The following is a 22,033-nucleotide window of genomic DNA, read 5'->3' on the forward strand; positions in this document are numbered from 1 at the left end:
TCCCTAAATCCGATGACCCTGTGAAACTGTTATCCGTGTCCTCTTACAGACCGATAAGTCTTACTAATGTAGACTATAAAATTTATATGAAAGTCTTAGCTTGTCGTTTGCAAAATGTCATTACATATCTGGTCGGCCCACATCAGACGTGCGGTATAAAAGGTCGGAGCATTTGTACAAATATTCACGTGGCTCGAAGCATACTAGAATGTTGTGATGCCTTCGCTGGCCGAGTTGCCATGCTACAGCTAGACTTAGAGAAGGCGTTTGACAGGGTTGCACATGATATTCTTTTTCGTATTTTGGAACATGTTAATGTTGGTTCTGTTCTTTTGTGTGGTATAAAGATGGCTTACGCCGACTGTACCACGTCACTTATTGTTAATAGAAGCGTTAGTGAAAGTATCCACGTCCAGTCTTCTGTTAGGCAAGGTTGTCCTCTGTCCCCTTTGCTATTCGCGATTTTTTAGAACCCTTTTGTTTAAGAATAATTCATAATGAGAATATACGAGGTTCTAGATTACAATCTTCTGAAGTAAAGGTCCTTTCCTACGCGGATGACGTTGCTGTTTTTTGTAGTGATCATGACAGTCTGCGTAAAGTGGCTAGTATAGCATCTTCCTTTTGTAAGAAAACAGCGAGTAGAATCAACTGGGGAAAATGCGCGGGTTTCTGGCATGGTAACTGGGCCACCACGCCTAAAGTTTTTCTGAACGTACAGTGGACAACCTTGCCCGGGAAGTATCTCGGTGTGCCACTTCAGCACTACCGAGACACTAAGCAACTGTGGAATGAGGAGACTGATAGGGTAAGGGCGAAAACAGAGGGTTGGAAAGGTCGCGAGTTTTCAATGTTTGCGCGCGCAACAGTCTGCAATTTATTTTTAATCGCGAAAATATGGTATATTTTTCAAGTTTTGTCTATGTCACGTGTCAATGTGCAGAGGCTGCACAGGGTTTTCGCTGTTTTTATTTGGAATTCAGGTTGGGAGCGTTGTTCCCGTACCAACTTATTGCGATCAGTTCGTAGTGGAGGCCTTGGACTGTCTCACCTGTTTATACGTCAAATAGTTTCCAGGTTTTTGTTTTTACGCGATCAGAGAGATGTATTCTTGAGAACTTTTATTAATGTGCATTTGCAAAGCTTCCTGCCTGAATTTGTAGTATCTTCTAGCGACCAAATAAGCGCGAGCGTTCAGGGGTTCACGCGGGAAGTTGTGATGGCATTTCGGATGCTTAAAGTTCGGTTCTCCTTCGAATACCTGAGTTCAGTCAGTCGCAAAAGGCTGTATAGAGATTTAGTCGATGTTCTTTTACCCATACCTCTTTACCGATCTTTGTACTGTGAGGGCGCAGGGCAGGATGTTTTAAACAGGGTGAAAAGAATGCCGGTAAAACCTTCTCTTAAGTCGTTTTTCTTTCAATTGCATTGCGGCGTGCTACCTGTCAAACCGTGGCTTGAAGAGAAAGGAATTTTTGTGCCATGGTCAATTAATTGTTTCCTTTGTAAAAGGCCCGAAACTATAGAACATGTATTTTTAGAATGTTGGGATGCGGTGTTCCTATGGGACATCCTGCAGCGAACGCTCAAGAAAGATTTCCCCCTCACAGCGCATGGCATACGGTTTCTATCTGTAGATAATGAAGGCGGTGTTCCTTACGATATGTTTATGCTCCTTGGCCTCCACAGTCTTTGGAGGACGAGGACGGGTGTTAACCACGCGGACGCACAGGTTCGGCCCGCACGAGAGTACCTCATTGAAAGTGCCGCTTACATGCGTGAAGTATACCATTCACTGTCTGATCCACCGGACTGGACGTTAATGTTGGACAGGTTGGTCTGTCTAGAAAGATTTTAATGTTGCCGCGAGGTCCGATTACGGGCCAGCGCGCTCTTAACATTTGTCAATGTGTGTTTGTGCCTTTGTGCTTTTAGTTGGTCTTGTCAAAACAGGCAATAAAGAGAAAAAAAAAAACAAAAAAAACTCCTCATTAGTATAGTGGTCAGTATCCCCGCCTGTCACGCGGGAGACCGGGGTTCGATTCCCCGACGGGGAGCATATTTTTTTTTTTTACACCCAGTTTTTTGTTTTACTTTATTGAAAAGTCCATGCTGCGCTAGAGTTCCCGTCCCGCTCTTCCCGTCTCTCCTCGTTAGTATGGATTTCTGCTTCTGGCACTCGCCGAGAACGGTCGCAGGATGGCTGGCTCCAACGGAGCTGCGACAACGGCCCCAGTTGGCCGCGGTACTTTTGCTGCGTCATCGTCTACCGACGACTACAAGGTGGTGTTGCCTCCCATCCCAATGGGTGCAACGATTTTAAATTCAGTACTTTTGCACTGCGATTTGAGAGGCCGCCCCTATCGTATTGAAGATTTCCGGCAAGAACTGAAGCGGTGCGCCGTCCTGTCCGAGATTGTGGCGCTCGGTGCTTTCCAGATGAACCATGTCTGGTTAGCCACGCTGCGAACGCCGGAAGCCAAGAAGCGGCTCATCGACTGCAAAGAGTTGAACGTGAAGGACCTGAGGTGTGTCGTCATCGACCCCAGCAGCACGGAAGTCCGTCTACGCCTCCATTGGGTCCCGTATCATGTGACGGACGACGCGGTGAGCAAGTTTTTGGAACCCTACGGCAAGGTTATAGAAGTCGCACGTGAGAAGTGGCGCGTCGAGGGATTCGAGGGCATCGAGTCGACTACCCGGGTGGCACGCATGACGCTGAAGAGCGGCGTCACGCCCGACGGAATGCCTCATCAGCTGCGGCTTCAGGGGGCGAACGTCCTTATCGTAATCCCGGGGAGGGCGCCGGTCTGCCTGCGCTGTAAGCGTGCCGGGCACATCAGGCGCGACTGCCGCGTGCCTAAGTGCTCGGTGTGCTCACGTTTCGGCCACGAGAAGGAGGAGTGCGTAAAGACCTACGCCCGAGTAACTGGTGGAGCGGCGGCGGAAGACCTTTCGCCCCTAACCATGGATGTCGACGAGGCTGAGCGTTCCGCTCAGGGACAACAAGACGAAGCTTCACCGTCTGGTGAGCCCTGCAGCCATCCTGTTGGAGCGGACGGCTTGACTGAAGTCTCGCCTGTAAAGGACAAGAAGGAGGTGGCTGGTGGCTTTCCTGAACCAGGCAGCGCGGCACCCCCTCCCACGGCGACGCCAATGGAGAAGACCGTAGCCCCGCGCGAGGCCTCCCCCCCGACTTTCGAGAAGGCGCCTTCCGAAGGTCACGACACTATGGACGAAACCACCGAGTCCATCAAGCGTGGTCTCGACGAGAACCCTCCATCGACACCGGGCATGACACCCAGGCCCAACCCTTGGATGGAGAGGACAAAGAAGGGGCGTTTCCAGCCCACGCCCACCTTAACCCCAGATGACCGGAGGCGACTCAACAGCAAGTAAGGCGGCTGACGCCTGGTTACAAAGACTGACGTCCGAATGCCAAGGCAAGTGCTACAGCAAAACACATGATTTGTAAGTTCCAACCAGCAATAACGGTCGCATCGCTAAATGTTCGGGGTTTGAGCGCCAGGAAAAAACAATACCAATTGCAGCGTTTGCTGCTTAAAGAGAAACCCGATTTCTTAGCGGTGCAAGAGACTAAAATGGCTGAGGAGGAACAGGTTGCTAGGGGGCTTAGGCCTTTTCTGCAGTCGTACGAAGTTTGTGTCACCCACGCGGTTGGTTTTTCTGCCGGATGTTTTCTTTTTCTTAAAAAGTCCCTGCCCTTGTCGGAGTTAGCTGTAACCACCGACAAGGAAGGGCGGTTCATCATGTGTGATTTTTCCTTGGCGTCTTTTCAGTGGCGAATTGTTTGTGTGTATGCGCCTAGTACGGTTAAAGACCGTGTTTCCTTTTTTATTGGCTTACGCCGTTTTCTAGAATGTGATAAAACGATTGTGTTGTTGGGCGATTTTAACTGCGTTGTAAGGGCAGCAGACAGGACGCCCCTGAGGCGGAGCAGCGACAAGAGTGCGCAAGTTTTAAGCGAACTGCTTGAAGACTTTGACTTGGTTGACGCCGGAACGGTGACGAATGAAACGAGCGAGATTCGTTTCACCCATTTCCAAGCGTCGTCTCATGCGCGCCTCGATAGAGTATACGTATCGGCCTCCGCGGCAGCAATGTTAAGAAAGTATCGCGTCACACCGGTGTTTTTTTCGGATCATTGCATGATTTCGACAACGATCGGCGAAAAAGCGCCGGCGAAGGCCAAGTTTAACTGGAAGCTGTGGAAGCTTAACACAAAACTGCTTGATGATGAAAGTTTTCTTGCAGCGGTAGATAACGTCTTCAAAACGTTTTTTTAAAACCGCAAGGGACGATATATTCGAGACATGGGAGCTCATCAAACAGGAAGTGAAGATGCTCGCTATCGAAAGGTCGTCGATTTAAGCGTACGAGGCGCGTTGCGACGAACGTGGTTTAATCGAAGATTTGCAAGCTCTGTCAAGAGCTGAGTGTGAGCGACCCGGCACAGCTCTTAAAGATTTGGAAACGGTTAAGCAACGCCTGGCGCATTTTCATCAAGAGCGTTACCGCGGAGCCATTGTTCGGGCTCGATCAGAAAAGTACTTGATGGGAGAACAGCCTACTAAACGGTCTTTGGCGGATGAGAAAAGGTTCGCGCTTCGCAACGAAATTGGCGAAATCGAGTACAACGGAGTGATTAACACGAGCCCTAGTAGTATTGAGCAGGCTTTTGTCGCACACTATAGGCAAGTTTTCGAAACCCAAGTTAAAGGAAGGCAGGACCCTATGTGTGGAAAACTTCTAGAGTCCCTGCCGCAACTAACGGAAGAGGAGAAGGAAAACCTCACAGAGCCGATCACTTTTCAAGAGGTTGAGCGAGCAATAGACGATTTGCCGAGCTCGAAAACGCCAGGACCGGACGGGCTATGCGCCGAATTTTATAAGAAATACAAAAGCGTAATCGCTCCGCTTTTTTTAGAAGTCATTTGTAAAGCATACGAAAGGAAAGTACTGCCGCCGTCTTTTTCACGTACATACACTGTGTTAATTCCCAAAAGCGATGACGTTGCGAAACTACGTCAAGTCACTGGTTTCCGCCCGATAACTCTGTGTAATGTAGATTACAAGATTTTTGCTAAAATCCTAGCGAGGAGGTTCCAGAGTGTTGCCTGCCAGCTCATTGGAGATCATCAGACCTGTGGAATACAGGGTCGATCTATTTTGACGAATGTGCACGTTGCCCGAACTGTTTTGGAGGCATGTGACGATGGCATGGGCCAAGTTGCCATGCTTCAACTGGACCTAGATAAGGCTTTCGATCGTGTTAAGCACGATGTCCTTTTTGATGTTTTAAAGCACGTGAATGTGGGCGAGCGTATTTTGGACGGGGTTAAAATGGCGTACCAAGAGTGTACCACTAGGCTCATTGTGAACAGGGAATTGACTGAACCGATACGTGTGCGAACATCCGTAAGACAAGGATGTCCCTTGTCGCCGTTATTGTTTAACCTCTATTTGGAACTTTTTTGTTTAAGTGTTCAGAACAGTAATCAATGTCACGGATTCCGGATGGAAAATGAGGAGATAAAAGTCATGAGCTATGCAGATGATGTCGCGGTTTTTTGTAGCGATAAGCCAAGTATTAGCGCGGCTGTGAAGTTGGCAACAGACTTCTGTAAGGCTACAGGGGCAGTCATAAATTTGAGCAAGTGCCGTGGGTTTTGGCACGGAGAGTGGGCCACAACCCCTTCGGTGTTTGAAGGGGTGTGTTGGGACCGTGTGCCGTGCACTTACCTCGGTGTGCCACTAAAATGTTACAGGCAAAGCAAATCCTATTGGTCGGGAGTCGCCGCCGACCTGGACAGACGCGCTTCCCGTTGGAAGCAGCGTGAGCTGTCCATATTTGCCAGAGCGACAGTATGTAATATTTTTCTCATTGCAAAATTATGGTACGTGATGCAGGCCATTCATTGTGCTCGCTTGAATGTGCAGAAATTTCACCGTGTTTTTGCCACGTTTATTTGGAATTCAAAGTGCGAGCCGATGAGGAGAGACAATCTTTTCCATCGGATTCGTCACGGTGGTCTCGGTCTCTCGCATTTGTTTTGCAAACAGATTGTGTCCCGATTCTTTTTTCTACGAGACCAAGAGCATCCTTTCATACGTACATTTATACAAACCAAATTGTCTCCTCATTTGCCATCTTTTCTCGTTTCGTCCCATGGCGGCGAACTTAAGAGATTAGTGGGATATCAAAAGGAGGTGGTAGACGCAGTGTTATTTTTGTCTGCCCGTTTTTCTTTTGAGTATTTGTCTGCTGTTAGCAAGAAAACACTTACACGCGAGTTATTGATAAGTTTGTTTCCAAACCCGTTGTATAGAACTGTAGTCTGTAGCGGGGGCCAAGATGTGCTCAAGCGAGTGAAGAATATGTGCGTTCCCCCTTCCGTTAAAACGTTCTTTTTTAAACTGCATTCCAATACACTGCCCGTTAAGGTGTGGCTTCAAGGAAAGGGTATTGATGTTCCGTGGTCGGTAGACTGTATTTTATGTAAGAAACCTGAGACTATCGAGCACGTTTTCATTTTTTGCTGGGATGCGGTATTTTTTTGGGACGTGCTCCAGCGCACGTTGAAGAAACAACTGTGCATTAGCCAATCAGTTATACGTTTCTTGAATGTGAGTAACGATGATGGCATACCTTTTGATATGATTATGTTGTTGGGTTTGTGCAGTATTTGGAGGTCGCGCATGGCGGTCCGTCATGCCGACCCTAGTGTGAAAGAAGTGCATCATTATTTTTTCAGCCTTGTTAAGCAAGTGGAAAGTGTTTTTTCAAACCGTAAAACGAAACCCGAGTGGCTAGAAATTTGTAAACCGCTCCTCGAAATGCGAGGATTTTAATGTACCCTGCAATAAGTCTTGCAGAGTATTTTTTTTAAAGTGACATTGCCGTTTTTGCATTCCTCCTGCAATAAAGAAATAAAAAAAAAAAAAAACTCCTCGTTAGTATAGTGGTCAGTATCCCCGCCTGTCACGGGGGAGACCGGGGTTCGATTCCCCGACGGGGAGCATATTTTTTTTTTTTTACACCCAGTTTTTTGTTTTACTTTATTGAAAAGTCCATGCTACGCTAGAGTTCCCGTCCCGCTATTCCCGTCTCTCCTCGTTAGTATAGTGGTCAGTATCCCCGCCTGTCACGCGGGAGACCGGGGTTCGATTCCCCGACGGGGAGCATATTTTTTTGTTTACACCCAGTTTTTTGTTTTACTTTATTGAAAAGTCCATGCTGCGCTAGAGTTCCCGTCCTGCTATTCCCGTCTCTCCTCGTTAGTATAGTAGGATTCCACTTCCGGCAGCCGAAGCGAACGGACGTATCATGAGCTCCGTAGGAGCGGTGACAGCGGCCGCGTCTGGCCGTGGTAATGCTGTTAATTCTGCCTCTGGAAACCCTGACGAATACAAAGTTATTTTGCCTCCCTTGCCGAACGGATACATCGCCATGAACTGTGTGTTTCTGCACTGCGACGTGAAGGGCCGGCCATACCGGATTCAAGACTTCCGCGACGAACTGCTGCGGCTGCAAGTGCTGAAAGATCTGGTGTCGGCGGGACCGCATCAGATGAACCATGTCTGGATGCTACGGCTGGCTTCGCTTGCAGCAAAGCAGAGGTTAATGGACGGTAAAGAGCTAACCGTAAAAGGGTGCGGTGCCTCGTAATGGACCCCGCCAACGTGGAAGTAAGGCTCAAGCTACACTGGGTGCCCTATGACGTGCCGAACTGTCACGTAAAAAAGGAGATGGAACGGTACGGCAAAGTGACTGACATAACGCGGGACCTCTTCAGGGAAAAGGGTTTCGAGGCGGTCGAGTCAAACACCCGGACGGTTCGCCTGACTCTCAAGGACGGTTGTACCGTCGACAGCCTCCCCCACGAAATTCGTCTGGAAGGCTGCAAGGTCCTCGTCGTTGTGCCAGGACGGGCCCCACTGTGCCTCAGGTGCAGGCGTACGGGCCACATCCGGCGAGATTGCCGCGTCCCTCGCTGTACGGAATGCCACGGGTACGGCCACGCAGCAGAAGACTGCGTCAAAACCTACGCGTCTATCGCCCGTGACCGCAAGTCGGAGGACAACACCGACTACGTCATGGACGACGCGGAGGCAGAGGAAGTCGTCGGAGGGTCATCGCCCGTCACCCTGCCATCGACGGAGCCTAGTGGTACGCCCACGCCCAACAACGACGGCAACCCTGACGCAGCGTCCTTCGTGCGCAACCCCGAGGAGAAACCCGAAGCGCAAGTCACGCCCAGCGACGACACTAAGGAGCGCCTGCCCCATGAGCCAGCACTTTCCGGTGGCGGTCCATCGGCAACGAAGCCCGGCCATCCCGGGGGGCCAAACAGCGAGGCCGGAGTGGAAGAGTGCCAGGACACAGACATGGACTCTACTCTCAAGCGACCGAGGGACCCTGCGCCAGCACCAGCTGCAACCGCCGGAATGGCCGCCAGCGGGTTGCCTGTGCCAGGAATCAAAAAGTTCCGGGTCGTGGCGAAGCCGCGTGTCCCGCCGGTCGATCGTCGCAGAAAGGACTCCCTGTGAGTCTTTTTGAGCCTAACCGGCAGTGCAAGTGTCAACCGTAGTTTTCGTTTCCTTCGGCATTTTCTTGCGCGAGGGCCATTCTTTTTTTGCGAGCCTACCATGTTCTCCGTCTCCTTTTCAAGCGTTCATGAACCTTGAACGATCTTTACGGGTGGGCACGTTAAACGTGCGCGGCTTTTGTGCCAGGCGTCGCCAATACCAGGTAAACCGCTTGTTTATTGAGAATGACCTGGACATAGTCGCGGTCCAGGAGACGAAAATGGAAGGCGAGGCCCAGACGGAGAACATGGTACGGCTTTTTGAAACGAGGTATGACGTGTGCGTCAGCCACGCTAGGGGGGCGTCGGGGGGTTGTCTTTTATTTCTAAAGAAATCTATCGGAACCGTCGAACAAGTCGTTAGTAGTGATTCGGGGCGCTTTGTCTTGTGCGATTTTATTTTTTCCAACTACAAATTCCGTGTGGTGTGCATCTATGCCCCTATTAAGACGGAGGAACGTTTATTTTTTTTCGAGTTTATTGAAAAGTACGTTCAAACTGATCGGTTAGTTATATTATTAGGCGATTTTAATTGTGTGTGCGCGCCGCAGGATAGGTCAAATAGCGTGAGGTTTCGGGATGCGAACACCGTGTTTTTGTGCGACATGCTTCAGCGGTTCGATTTAGAAGACGTTGCGCACTGCGTGTCTCGCGGTAGGGGTTTAAAGTACACGCATTTCCAGGGTGCGAGTCATGCACGCTTGGATAGAGCGTATGTCTCCCTCGACCTTGTAAGAGCGTGCAAGCAATACGCCGTTGATCACGTGTCGTTCAGTGATCATTGCCTTGTTTCTTGTTTAATTTGTTCCTCCAAAGATACGCCTAAAAAGTTCACGTGGGACTTGTGGAAATTTAATTCCAAACTTCTTGAAGACGAGCCTTTTGTACAAGCGGTCCGAAAAAATCTTGAAGATTCAGCGAGCGCAAAAGGGCAAGGATTTGGAGTAAAATGGGAGTTGTTTAAACAGGAAATAGAATTTACTTCCATCGAGCACTCCGGCTTATTGAAGCATAACGAAAAGAAAGAATCGCGCGAGTTAAACAGCCTTCTTCAAAGGCTGATGTTGGAAGAATGCCTATCGCCAGGTTTTTTTTCGGAGGAAATTATCAGTATCAAAAAGCGCCTCGAAATTCTTGATACCGAAGAATACAAGGGGGCCATGCTGCGAGCGCGATGGAACCGGTTATCGCTTGGGGAGCTACCCACGAAAAGGGCGATAGGCGCGGAACGAAAGTATGCGAGTCAAAATGAAATCACGGAAATTTCGTATCAAGGGGTTCTGACGAGCGATAACGTGAACATACAACGCGTGTTCGTAGAGTACTATAAAGAATTGTTCAGTTATCGTGAGCCTAAAGAAAACGGGTTTCGGAGTTTTTATTTGCCATTAATGCCGAAGCTGGTAGACGAACTAAAAGAAAAGTTAGAACAACCTATAATGTTGTGGGAAGTAGAAAAGGCCATCGACAACTTGAAACCGGGAAAGTCACCCGGCCCTGATGGTTTAGGAGCAGAATTTTATAAAGCTTTCAAAGACCAGCTTGCCCCGTTTTTGCATTGTGTGTTTATCGAAGCGTATACTCTTAATGCTTTGCCCCCGTCGTTTTTGTGCACGCACACGATTTTTATTCCCAAGACTGAAGACCGCTTGAAACTCCGTTCCGTTGGTTCTTACCGCCCTATTACACTGACCAATGTAGATTACAAGATTTTCATGAAAGTACTAGCGGAACGATTACAAAGTGTCATTAGCATTATCGTCGGCCCGCACCAGACGTGCGGCATAAAGGGCAGGAGTATTGTAACGAACGTGCACGTTGCACGAAGTATTTTGGAATGTTGCGACACTATGGAAAGAAGAGTGGCAATGTTACAGGTCGACCTGGAAAAGGCCTTCGACCGCGTGTCCCATGAAATCCTTTTTGCTATTTTAGATCATGTAAATGTAGGGGCAGTTTTGTCTGATGGTATACGTATGGCGTACAAAAATTGCGCCACTCGACTTGTGGTGAACAAATGTGTGACTGAGCGCGTTCCTCTCCTTTCTTCCGTGAGACAAGGCTGTCCGATTTCGCCGTTGCTTTTTTGTATTTTTCTTGAACCATTTTGTTTAAGCGTTATTCATAGTAGTTACATTCGAGGTTTTAAGTTGCAAACTGTTGAAGTCCGCATCTTCTCATATGCGGACGACGTAGTAATTTTTTGTAGCGACAAGGGCAGTGTAAAGAAAGCCATAGAGTTGATAGAAATGTTTTGCGACCGTACGTGCAGTTCTGTAAACTTTGAAAAGTGTGTGGGTCTTTGGCACGGCGATTGGCCTTCTACGCCGACTGTGTATGAACGCATTACGTGGACGGATTCGCCGTCTCGGTATCTTGGGGTACCACTGAATCACTATCGCAACACTGACGAATTCTGGCGCGATGAAACTGAGGCTTTGCGCGCGAAGGCGAACAAGTGGGGAGGCCATGGTTTATCAATCTTCGCGCGTGCATCTGTGTGTAACACATTTCTTGCTGCGAAGATTTGGTACGTGTTGCAGGTGTTGCATTGTTCACGTATTAACGTTCACCGCATTCATCGTGTGTTTGCCCTCTTCATTTGGAGCTCGGTATGGGAGAGGACGAGCCGAACGAATCTTTTCCGAATGGTCATTGTTGGCGGTCTGGGGCTTTCCAATTTGTTTGTAAGGCAATTGGTTAATAGATTTTTATTTCTTCGAGACCAGAAAGATCCTTTTTTATGCACGGTCATTCAAGCGAGGCTGCGCAGCGCTCTTCCTGAGTTCATTGTGTCGTCCGGCATAGACGTCAGCGGTTCTGTACGCGGTTATCTAAAAGAAGTCGTTGGTGCTTATCAGTTTTTAACAACGCGCTTTTCTTTGGAATACTTGTGCGGTGTCTCGCGGAAACGGTTGACAAAAGACATTATTGATTTAATTTTTCGCACTCCTTTGTATCGTATGTTTTTCACTGAAGGCCCAGGGCAGGACGTGTTAAAACGTGTCAAAACAATGGTCATTCCCGCCTCAACCAATATTTTTTTTTTTCAAGTTGCATAGCCAAACCTTACCTGTCAAAGCATGGCTAGTGGAGAAGGGAGTGCCTGTTGCCTGGACCGATAACTGCATATTATGCAAAAAGCAAGAAACAATAGAACATGTTTTTCTAGATTGCTGGGATGCAGTGTTTTTCTGGGACGTCCTGCAAAGAACGCTCAAAAAGTACCTGCCTCTTACGCCACATGGAATTCGTTTTTTACCTGTTAGGGGGGATGACGGTGTACCTCTAGACATGGTCATGCTGCTGGGCCTTCACAGTTTGTGGCGGTGTCGCATGGCCGTGCGCCATGCAGACGTCGATCTGCGTCCTGTGCACAAGTATTTTGCAGAGCAAATGTGCTTTATGAAGGAAGTGTATAGGGCCCAACAACCTTGGCCTGAATGGTTACCACTTCTTGAGGGGCTTGCTAACCTCAAAGAATTTTAACATGTTTGCGTCAGCCAGGTGAGCTGATGGTTTTTTAGCCTCTTATTTTGAGTGTATGTTATTGCCTTGTACCTGCCAAAATCAAGCAATAAAGAAAAAAAAAAAATCCTCGTTAGTATAGTGGTCAGTATCCCCGCCTGTCACGCGAGAGACCGCGGGGTTCGATTCCCCGACGGGGAGCATATTTTTTTTTTTACACCCAGTTTTTTGTTTTACTTTATTGAAAAGTCCATATTGCGCTAGAGTTTCCGTCCCGCTATTCCCGTCTCTCCTCGTTAGTATAGTGGTCAGTATCCCCGCCTGTCACGCGGGAGACCGGGGTTCGATTCCCCGACGGGGAGCATATATTTTTTTTTACACCCAGTTTTTTGTTTTACTTTATTGAAAAGCCCATATTGCGCTAGAGTTTCCGTCCCGCTATTCCCGTCTCTCCTCGTTAGTATAGTGGTAGAGTCTGTGGCCGACCACCGAAGTGTTCGGACGCAGGATGACGAGCTCCCAAGGAGCGGTATCAGCGGCCGTATCTGGCCGTGGCTTATCTGATGTTGAAGGCTCCGCTGACTATAAGATTATTTTGTCACCCCTGCCCAACGGATACATCGCTAAAAATTCTGTTTTTTTTACATTGCGACGTCCGCAACCGGCCGTATCGCATTCAAGATTTTCGAGAGGAACTTCTGCGTTTGAAGGTGCTTCCCGAGTTGGCGTCGGCGGGTGCCCACCAGATGAACCACGTCTGGATGCTTCGCATGCACACGTTGGCAGCGAAGCAGTGCCTACTCGACGCCAAGGAGCTGCGAGTGAAAGGTGGGCGGTGCCTGGTCCTTGACCCCGCCAACACCGAAGTCAAGTTGCGGCTTCACTGGATCCCTTACGACGTGTCCAGTTGCCAGGTACGTCGAGAACTCGAGCGCTACGGGAAGGTCTCGGACGTCAGCCGCGAACACTTCCGCGAGAGAGGCTTCGAGGGCGTCGAGACCAACACGAGGGTCGTCCAGATGACCCTGAGAGACGGCGTCACGGTGGATGACATCCCTCATGAGATTCGTCTCGAGGGGTGCAAAGTCCTCGTGCTAGTTCCCGGACGAGCTCCTCTGTGCCTCCGCTGTCGACGCAAGGGGCACATCAGGAGAGACTGCCACGTCCCCAGGTGCACGGAGTGCCACCGGTTTGGCCACGAGAGTGCAGACTGCGTCCGCACTTACGCTACCATAGCGCAAAAACGGGTGGACGACGTTACGAGCGACCTGCAAATGGACGAGGCGGAGGCGGAAGACGCGGCCGGAGGAATCGCACCTCCCACCGCAGATCCCAAGGACACGAGCCCGGACGTCCGCCCGGCCACTCAGGTCGAGGCATCCACCCGAGTGCAACGCCTACCACTAGCGTCGACCGCTGAGTCTGGGAGAAATGCGGCTAGCACCACCCAGCCCTCCTCCCGGACGACGCAGAGTCCGGTAACGTCCGGGGCCAACGCCGGGGACGACCAGCAGCCCCAGGAAGACGACAGCAGAACAACGGAAGCCATGGATGCCGAGACCATCCTGGCTGGCAAGCGGCAGCTGGACGATGCTCTCGCCGAGACCGCTCCCGAAGACGAAGGCGGGGGCGAACTGCCCTGGCACCACATGGGACCCAAGAGGCACCGAAGAGCACCGCCCAAGCCCCGCATCCCCGCGGATGGTCGCCAGCGCAAGGACTCGTCGTGAGTGAATGACACTCAGGCCCTTTCGTATGTGCTTAGTTATAAAACTGGTTTAAACGGGTGAACCTTTCCTTTTGGCGAAGGATCCTTTAAAAGCCCTTTTTTTTCTTAAATGACACCTGAACGTTACCAACCCTTTCGTTGCGCCACATTGAATGTGCGAGGGTTTAACTCTAGAAAAAAACAATACCAGGTGCAAAGGCTTTTAAATGAGGAAAACATCGATATCCTTGCCGTCCAAGAAACAAAAATGCACGAGGACGATCAAATTGCACTCGCATTAAGACCATTTTTAAGTGCGTACGAAGTGTGTGTCAGCCATGCTGTCGGTACATCCGCGGGATGTTTTTTGTTTCTTTCGAAGCGTATTGCGCTTACTGACCTTAAGGTCACTACAGATAGTGGGGGTCGCCTGATTTTTTGTGACTTTTTGCTGGGGGGTTTGCAGTGGCGTGTATTGTGTATTTACGCCCCAAACAGAAACTGTGAGAGAGAGCTTTTTTTTTCGTGAGATAACAGAATATATTAATTGCAAAAAATATACGATTTTTTTAGGAGATTTTAATTGTGTATGTAATGTTCGAGATAGGGCATCAGCGAAATCGCCTAGCGATAGTAGTAGTACCTTGTTAAGAGATATTTTGGATGAGTATTTGTTGACCGACGTTGCAGATATGCACGTCGAACGTGAGGAACTTCGTTTCACCCACTTTCAGCAGTCATCGCATGCGCGATTAGATCGCATATATGTGTCCGCGGAATTAGGCTCTATTACAGTGGCATACTCTGTCAAACCTGTGTTTTTCAGCGATCACTGTCTCGTAGGCGTAACGGTTGGGAAAAAAAGTAAATCGTCACGAAAATTTAGCTGGGGTCTCTGGAAATTTAATGTCAACCTCCTCAAGGATAAAAGCTTTACTGATGGAGTGATTAATATTTTAGATAAATTAGGCGAAAATAAATACTTAAGTTTCACTGAGAAGTGGAAATTATTTAAAGAGGAGGTTAAACTATTAGCTATAGAAAAGTCGTCCATCGCCAACTACGTATCAAAGAAAGAAGAAAATGGTTTGCAGCAGTACTTGCTCGCGCTTCTCAAAGACGATAGCGAGTGCCCTGGTAGATACGCTGAAGAGATAAAGGTAGTTAAGCGTGAATTGCAACGTTTTCAAAATAATCGGTATCGTGGTGCGGTTGTGCGGGCGAGGGCGGAGAAGTTTTTGCTCGGCGAACAGCCCACAAAGCGAGCACTGGCGGATGAAAGATGCTTTGCGCTGGCAAAAGAGATAACCGTTTTGGACCATGAAGGCGTCATCTGCAAGGACAAAGACGGCATTCAAAGAGCATTTGTTGCACATTACACGAACCTCTTTGGAGACAAAGGTGAGCCGAAAGGAACAGCTGCCTTGAAAGGTCTTCTACAGATAGCACCTGAGCTATCCACAGAAACAAAGGACTGGATGGAACAACCCATCACAAAGTCGGAGATTGACCGAGCCATTGAGAGCCTCGCTGCTCATAAAACGCCAGGTCCAGACGGCCTCTGCGCTGAGTTCTATCAGCATTTCAGAGACCAGTTGTCGGTCTTCCTTTTCGAAGTAATCCGTGAGGCTTATCGACGTCAAGCGCTTCCGCCCTCGTTCCTACAATCGCACACAATACTGATCCCCAAGTCTAAAGACGAAGCCCAGAGACGTAAGGTATCGAGCTACCGTCCTATTGCGTTGAGCAACGTAGACTATAAGATCTTTGCGAAGGTGTTAGCGAGACGACTTCAGCACGTTATATGCCAGTTAGCTGGAAACCATCAGACCTGTGGAATTAAAGGGAGGGCAATTCAAACGAACATTCATGTCGCGAGGACTATTCTCGAAAACTCTCGAGCAGAGGGAAGCCAGGTAGCGATGATTCAAATTGACTTGGAAAGGGCGTTTGACAGAGTATGCCACCGGGTGCTGTGGGAGGTTCTAAATAAAGCCAATGTAGGTAACATTGTTTTCGAAGGAGTCAAGATGGCGTACTCAGGTTGTACGACGCGTCTTGTCATTAACAATTCCTTGTCAGAAAAGATTAATGCCCTATCTTCTGTGCGACAGGGGTGTCCCATGTCTTCTTTATTATTTTGTCTCTACCTTGAGCCGCTCTGTCTAAGTGTTATCAGAAGCGACCACGTTGAGGGGTACACAATGGGGAACGTGGAAGTGAAAGTACTGGCATATGCTGATGATGTTGCTTTTTTCTGTCAGGACAAGACTGTTATGCGTGGGTTCTTCTAAGTGTTTTGGATCGACAGGATGGCGTTGGATTTACATAACGTGTTCCTTTATTGTTGTTCTAATGGCGCCCGACTGGCTCTGCCAGCTCTGCTACCGTTGCCATTAGGGCTAATGCAACATAGGTGGCGCTACCTTTTAGTACATATATAACACGCCCCTTTTTTCCTTTTTTTTTTTTTACAGGTTCATGCGGTTTGGAGGACAGACTTGTCTTCCTGAACGTGTGTGACCTGAGGTTGTCGGTCCACTGCTGGTATCACATGGTACATTCGCTGCCCGGGAGGAGTCTTCATCTAAGTCAGACAATGGGCACAGATCCTCCACACTCCTTTGCACTTGGGGTGGTGCCTCTCGATCCCTCGGTGGCAGGTGTGCTTCTCTCAGGTGGTAGCGGTTTCTGCGGTATGTGCCTCCACCGTTTCCTTGCTTGTTTCCAGCTGCTGAGAGAGCCGGTCCACAAACGACTGGTAGTGAGAGGACATCTGCTGCTTTTCTGCTGCAATCTGCTCCATGGCATGCTTGAACTTGTTGACTTTCTTCTTCATGTCCAACTTCTCTTGGTGGAGCTCCTCCAACTGGCTGTGCACATTCTCAGAGGCCTCAGCGCCTCCGAGCTGCTGAGCATAAACAGCTCCTTCTTGACGTCGCCAAGCTCCTGTTGCAGGGCTTCATTGTCTTTCGCCTTCTTGCCAAGCTTGTTGCTCAACTCAGAAAGTTCTTGCTTCAGTTCTTCGATTGATTTGCTTGATTTGTATTGTTCCGTCTTGAGCCTCTCGATTTCCCTGAGGTACTCTTGAGAACTCTTCTCCTGAACCTGGCTCTGGCTGCTGACAGAGTTCAACTTTCGCTCCAGGTCCGTGTTTTTCTCTCTAGCCGCCTTCAGTCTTCCTTGCAATTCTTCCGTCTCCACTGCCTTCTGCTTGGCGGTCTGCTGGCTCTGGGAGAGCGCCGACTGAAGCTCCGTCTTCTCGGCCACCAGGATGCCGATGGTCTGGATGTGCACCTGTAGCTGGTCGTTGATGGCCCCCAGCTCGCGCCGGGACTGATCCTCCCGCTCTTGCTGCTCACGCTCGTACTCACGCTGCTGCCGTGTCAGCTTGCCCCTCAGCTCCTGCAGCTGAAACTCGAGTTGGTCCCTGTCCCGCTGCAGGGACTCGAGGCTCGTGGCCAGCTCCTTGTTCCTTCGCAAGAGGGCATCGTTCCTCGGGGTGCCGGAGCTGTCCGCAAGCGCCTCAATGTCTCCGTTGAGAGCCGCGTTGGTGTCGTTCCTCAGGCCGTTTAGCTGCAGCGTGATCTGCGGAAGACTCTCCGCAGACGACAGCACCCTATTGCTTGGCTGGCCCTCACTTGCTGACTGGGAGAGGTCCTGACAGGAGTGAGCAGTCAATGATTGGGACTCCTTGGGTTTAGACAGCAAAGCCATGGAGGAGCTTTGCTCCAGAAAGCATACTTCTGGTGTGTCATCCCTTCCTGTAGTGCCATCAACCGAGTTCCACTTGAGTCTGTTGAGTTGTATTAGCTTCAGCTCCCGACAGGCATCCAAACCCAAAATGGCAGCTGTTGACATGTCAACTATGCAGAACTTCAGTGTTGCCGATGTGCCAGGTACGCTGCATCTTAGAAAGCACTCTCCACGTAGTGGCAAAGGCTCACCGGTGTAAGTAGTCACACAAGCACCAGGGCTGTTAAGTGGTGGGGGATCCGGCAACCTCTGGAACTGCTCCGTCGACATTAGGTTCACATCTGATCCAGTGTCCAGTTTGAACACAATGTCGTGTCCACTGACGTTCACTCTTTGGCTCCACGAAGAAGAGTGCTGAACGGTGCGAACAGTCAGCACATCCAAGGAGAGAGGTGCATCCTCTTGTAGCTCTCGCACGACGTGGGCATGACGCGACTGCAACGGACGAGCCTGATGTTGCTGCTGACACAACGCAGCATAGTGGTTGGGCTTACCACAGTTCTAACACTGTTGTCCGAATGCTGGGCAGTGTCGTGGCTGGTGAAATTGGCCACACCTGGAGCATGTTCTTTGCGAGTTGTGACGAGGCTGCGGTGGCTGGCGGTGAGTGGGCGCTCCTTCACTTGGTTCCCGCGTAGCGTCATACTGTCGTGAAGTTGGTGGACCGCGGCGATGTATTGCGATTCGCGAACACCTCCAGACGCTGTGGCTGCATCTCTTGGGCGTACGTTCTGGAAAGTTGCGCTGCCATACACTGGTCCTTGACTTTGTCGAGTGTAAGTTTCTTCTCGCGCAACAAGCGTTATCTCAGCGAGTTGTCATTTATTCCATGAACGAGGCGGTCGGTGATCATACGGTTGCGAGCTTCACCAAAACCGCATTGATCTGCCTGCTTTTCTACGGCTTGAGCGAAGGCCTCGAACGTTTGGTCTTTCGACTGTTTCAAGTTATGGAAGACGTAGGATGCATGCGTTGTGTTGCGGTACCTTTCGAAGTGCTCGTCGAAACGCTGAAGAACATCGGCGAACTTCTGCTGCGCCGCCGGAAATGTGAATGCGTGGTACTTCTGCACGAGTTCCGCGCCTCCAACATGTAGCAGCAGAGCAATCCGTGTCTCGTCGTCTTCCTTGTGGTACTTTGTTGCGCGTTCGTAGATCGTGAAGCTCTTCTTCCAGTCGCTCCAATCCTCTGCCGGGTTGGCGGCTGCCGAGAAGGCTTGAATGGGCGGAAAAAACAACGCCATCGCTTCTGTGGTAGATGCTGCTTACTTGCTTATCTCACTTCTGACACCATGTTATGCGTGGGTTCTTCTAAGTGTTTTGGATCGACAGGATGGCGTTGGATTTACATAACGTGTTCCTTTATTGTTGTTCTAATGGCGCCCGACTGGCTCTGCCAGCTCTGCTACAGTTGCCAGTAGGGCTAATGCAACATAGGTGGCGCTACCTTTTAGTACATATATAACAAAGACTAGCATTTCAAAAGTTTTAGATTTGTGCAAAATTTTCTGTGATGCTACAGGTGCTAGTATTAACAAAAATAAATGTCTCGCGATATGGTACGGACAGGGGGGCGATGCGCCGGTTTTTTTTGAGGGGATTCATTGGACATGTTCCCCGGGTAGATACCTGGGAGCTCCTCTGGATCACATGGAAAAGAGTTCGCCTTACTGGGAAGGTGTGATAGAGGATTTGAAGGAACGCACGAGGAAATGGAGGGGTCATAACATGTCTATTTTCACCAGGGCTTCTGCTTGTAATATTTTTTAACCGCGAAGCTCTGGTACGTTTTGCAAGTGCTATACTGTGCGCGCTGCAATATTCAAAAAATGCATAGAGTTTTTGCGCTGTTCATTTGGCAATGTGCTGGAGAACCGATGCGACGAGATAACCTTTTTCTACGTCCGCTCAAAGGCGGTCTTGGGCTGTCTCATTTGTTTCTTAGGCAGTTAGTATCGCGTTTTATTTTTATGAGAGACCAGAGACACCCATTATTACAAGTCATGTTTCAAACGAAACTTACCAGTCATTTGCCAGAATTTTTTGTATCGTCCGTTATCGGTTCCCCAACAAAGATGGTTGGGTTTCTTAAGGAAGTAGTTGCCGCCTTTCGTTTTTTGAGTGTACGGTACTCTTTGGAATACTTGGCCACCGTTAAAAGGCGGACCCTGTACCGGCACCTACTAGAAAGAGTTTTTCCTGTACCTGTTTATCGTTCACTACATGAAAACGGACCTGGAAATGATGTGTTGTGCCGAGTTAAGAAGATGAGAATACCTCCAACCGCAAAATCTTTTTTCTTTCGCTTGCATTCTGGATCGCTGCCGGTAAAAACATGGCTTTGGGAAAGAGGTTTCCCTGTTCCTGGGGGCGTTAACTGCCCACTATGTAAAGTCCCGGAAACAGTAGAGCACTCCTTTTTGTACTGCTGGGACGCTGTTTTTCTATGGGATGTTCCCAAGAAGACTTTGAAGAAAGAATTAGTCATAACATCCTATAATATACGTTTTCTGGCCGTTGAACGTGAAGATAATGTTCCCTATGATCTTTTTATGCTGCTAGCAATATTCAGTCTCTGGAAATCTCGCATGTCGGTTAGACATGCCGAGCACCCACCGAAAGGGGCAAGAGCATTTTTGATTGAACTGGTAACCCAGGTGAAGAGTGTCTATGAATACAGTGAGAGTTTGCCGGAATGGGCAAACCTATTTGATGATGTGATGAAAATGAAAGAAGTTTAATTGTACGTCTGCCTACAAGTGCTGGGTAGTCGTTTTTTATTGTTTTAAAACGCTGAATAAAGAAAAAAAAATCCTTGTTAGTATAGTGGTCAGTATCCCCGCCTGTCACGCGGGAGACCGGGGTTCGATTCCCCGACGGGGAGCATATTTTTTTTTTTTTACACCCAGTTTTTTTTTTTTTACTTTATTGAAAAGTCCATGCTGCGCTAGAGTTCCCGTCTCTCCTCGTTAGTATAGTGAGATTCTGCTTCTGGCACTCGCCGAGAACGGTCGCAGGATGGCTGGCTCCAACGGAGCTGCGACAACGGCCCCAGTTGGCCGCGGTACTTTTGAGGACTACAAGGTGGTGTTGCCTCCCATCCCAATGGGTGCAACGATTTTAAATTCAGTACTTTTGCACTGCGATCTGAGAGGCCGCCCCTATCGTATCGAAGATTTCCGGCAAGAACTGAAGCGGTGCGCCGTCCTGTCCGAGATTGTGGCGCTCGGTGCTTTCCAGATGAACCACGTCTGGTTAGCCACGCTGCGAACGCCGGAAGCCAAGAAGCGGCTCATCGACTGCAAAGAGTTGAAGGTGAAGGACCTGAGGTGTGTCGTCATCGACCCCAGCAGCACGGAAGTCCGTCTACGCCTCCATTGGGTCCCGTATCATGTGACGGACGACGCGGTGAGCAAGTTTTTGGAACCCTACGGCAAGGTTATAGAAGTCGCACGTGAGAAGTGGCGCGTCGAGGGATTCGAGGGCATCGAGTCGACTACCCGGGTGGCACGCATGACGCTGAAGAGCGGCGTCACGCCCGACGGAATGCCTCATCAGCTGCGGCTTCAGGGGGCGAACGTCCTTATCGTAATCCCGGGGAGGGCGCCGGTCTGCCTGCGCTGTAAGCGTGCCGGGCACATCAGGCGCGACTGCCGCGTGCCTAAGTGCTCGGTGTGCTCACGTTTCGGCCACGAGAAGGAGGAGTGCGTAAAGACCTACGCCCGAGTAACTGGTGGAGCGGCGGCGGAAGACCTTTCGCCCCTAACCATGGATGTCGACGAGGCTGAGCGTTCCGCTCAGGGACAACAAGACGAAGCTTCACCGTCTGGTGAGCCCTGCAGCCATCCTGTTGGAGCGGACGGCTTGACTGAAGTCTCGCCTGTAAAGGACAAGAAGGAGGTGGCTGGTGGCTTTCCTGAACCAGGCAGCGCGGCACCCCCTCCCACGGCGACGCCAATGGAGAAGACCGTAGCCCCGCGCGAGGCCTCCCCCCCGACTTTCGAGAAGGCGCCCTCCGAAGGTCACGACACTATGGACGAAACCACCGAGTCCATCAAGCGTGGTCTCGACGAGAACCCTCCATCGACACCGGGCATGACACCCAGGCCCAACCCTTGGATGGAGAGGACAAAGAAGGGGCGTTTCCAGCCCACGCCCACCTTAACCCCAGATGACCGGAGGCGACTCAACAGCAAGTAAGGCGGCTGACGCCTGGTTACAAAGACTGACGTCCGAATGCCAAGGCAAGTGCTACAGCAAAACACATGATTTGTAAGTTCCAACCAGCAATAACGGTCGCATCGCTAAATGTTCGGGGTTTGAGCGCCAGGAAAAAACAATACCAATTGCAGCGTTTGCTGCTTAAAGAGAAACCCGATTTCTTAGCGGTGCAAGAGACTAAAATGGCTGAGGAGGAACAGGTTGCTAGGGGGCTTAGGCCTTTTCTGCAGTCGTACGAAGTTTGTGTCACCCACGCGGTTGGTTTTTCTGCC

At 49.8% G+C, this 22,033-nt stretch overlaps 2 protein-coding genes, 2 non-coding genes and 1 pseudogene across 4 annotated transcripts; 4 read left to right on the plus strand and 1 right to left on the minus strand.

The window, feature by feature from the left end:
• Positions 1–2,439: 2,439 nt before the first annotated feature.
• Positions 2,440–3,491, plus strand: LOC121834303. The gene has a single exon (XM_042288081.1). It carries the CDS (start codon positions 2,440–2,442, stop codon positions 3,397–3,399), a length of 960 nt encoding a protein of 319 aa, XP_042144015.1. The 3' UTR covers positions 3,400–3,491.
• Positions 3,492–7,132: 3,641 nt separating this feature from the next.
• On the plus strand, positions 7,133–7,204 carry Trnad-guc. Its single transcript has one exon. It is a non-coding gene; the product is annotated as a tRNA-Asp (tRNA).
• A 5,163-nt stretch (positions 7,205–12,367) lies between these two features.
• Trnad-guc lies at positions 12,368–12,439 on the plus strand. Its single transcript has one exon. It is a non-coding gene; the product is annotated as a tRNA-Asp (tRNA).
• A 3,803-nt stretch (positions 12,440–16,242) lies between these two features.
• LOC121834304 lies at positions 16,243–17,839 on the minus strand (annotated as a pseudogene).
• A 2,888-nt stretch (positions 17,840–20,727) lies between these two features.
• Positions 20,728–21,832, plus strand: LOC115312968. Its single transcript, XM_029971913.4, has one exon. It carries the CDS (start codon positions 20,781–20,783, stop codon positions 21,738–21,740), a length of 960 nt encoding a protein of 319 aa, XP_029827773.2. The 5' UTR covers positions 20,728–20,780; the 3' UTR covers positions 21,741–21,832.
• Positions 21,833–22,033: the final 201 nt, after the last annotated feature.

Source organism: Ixodes scapularis, unplaced genomic scaffold (assembly GCF_016920785.2).
Source record: "Ixodes scapularis isolate PalLabHiFi unplaced genomic scaffold, ASM1692078v2 ptg001080l_1__unscaffolded, whole genome shotgun sequence".
Classification (NCBI taxonomy): domain Eukaryota; kingdom Metazoa; phylum Arthropoda; class Arachnida; order Ixodida; family Ixodidae; genus Ixodes; species Ixodes scapularis.

What these genes read in the sequence shown, in the direction of transcription:
- LOC115312968 (XM_029971913.4), top strand. Translation starts at nt 20,781, where the DNA reads ATGAACCACGTCTGGTTAGCCACGCTGCGAACGCCGGAAGCCAAGAAG.
- LOC121834303 (XM_042288081.1), top strand. Translation starts at nt 2,440, where the DNA reads ATGAACCATGTCTGGTTAGCCACGCTGCGAACGCCGGAAGCCAAGAAG.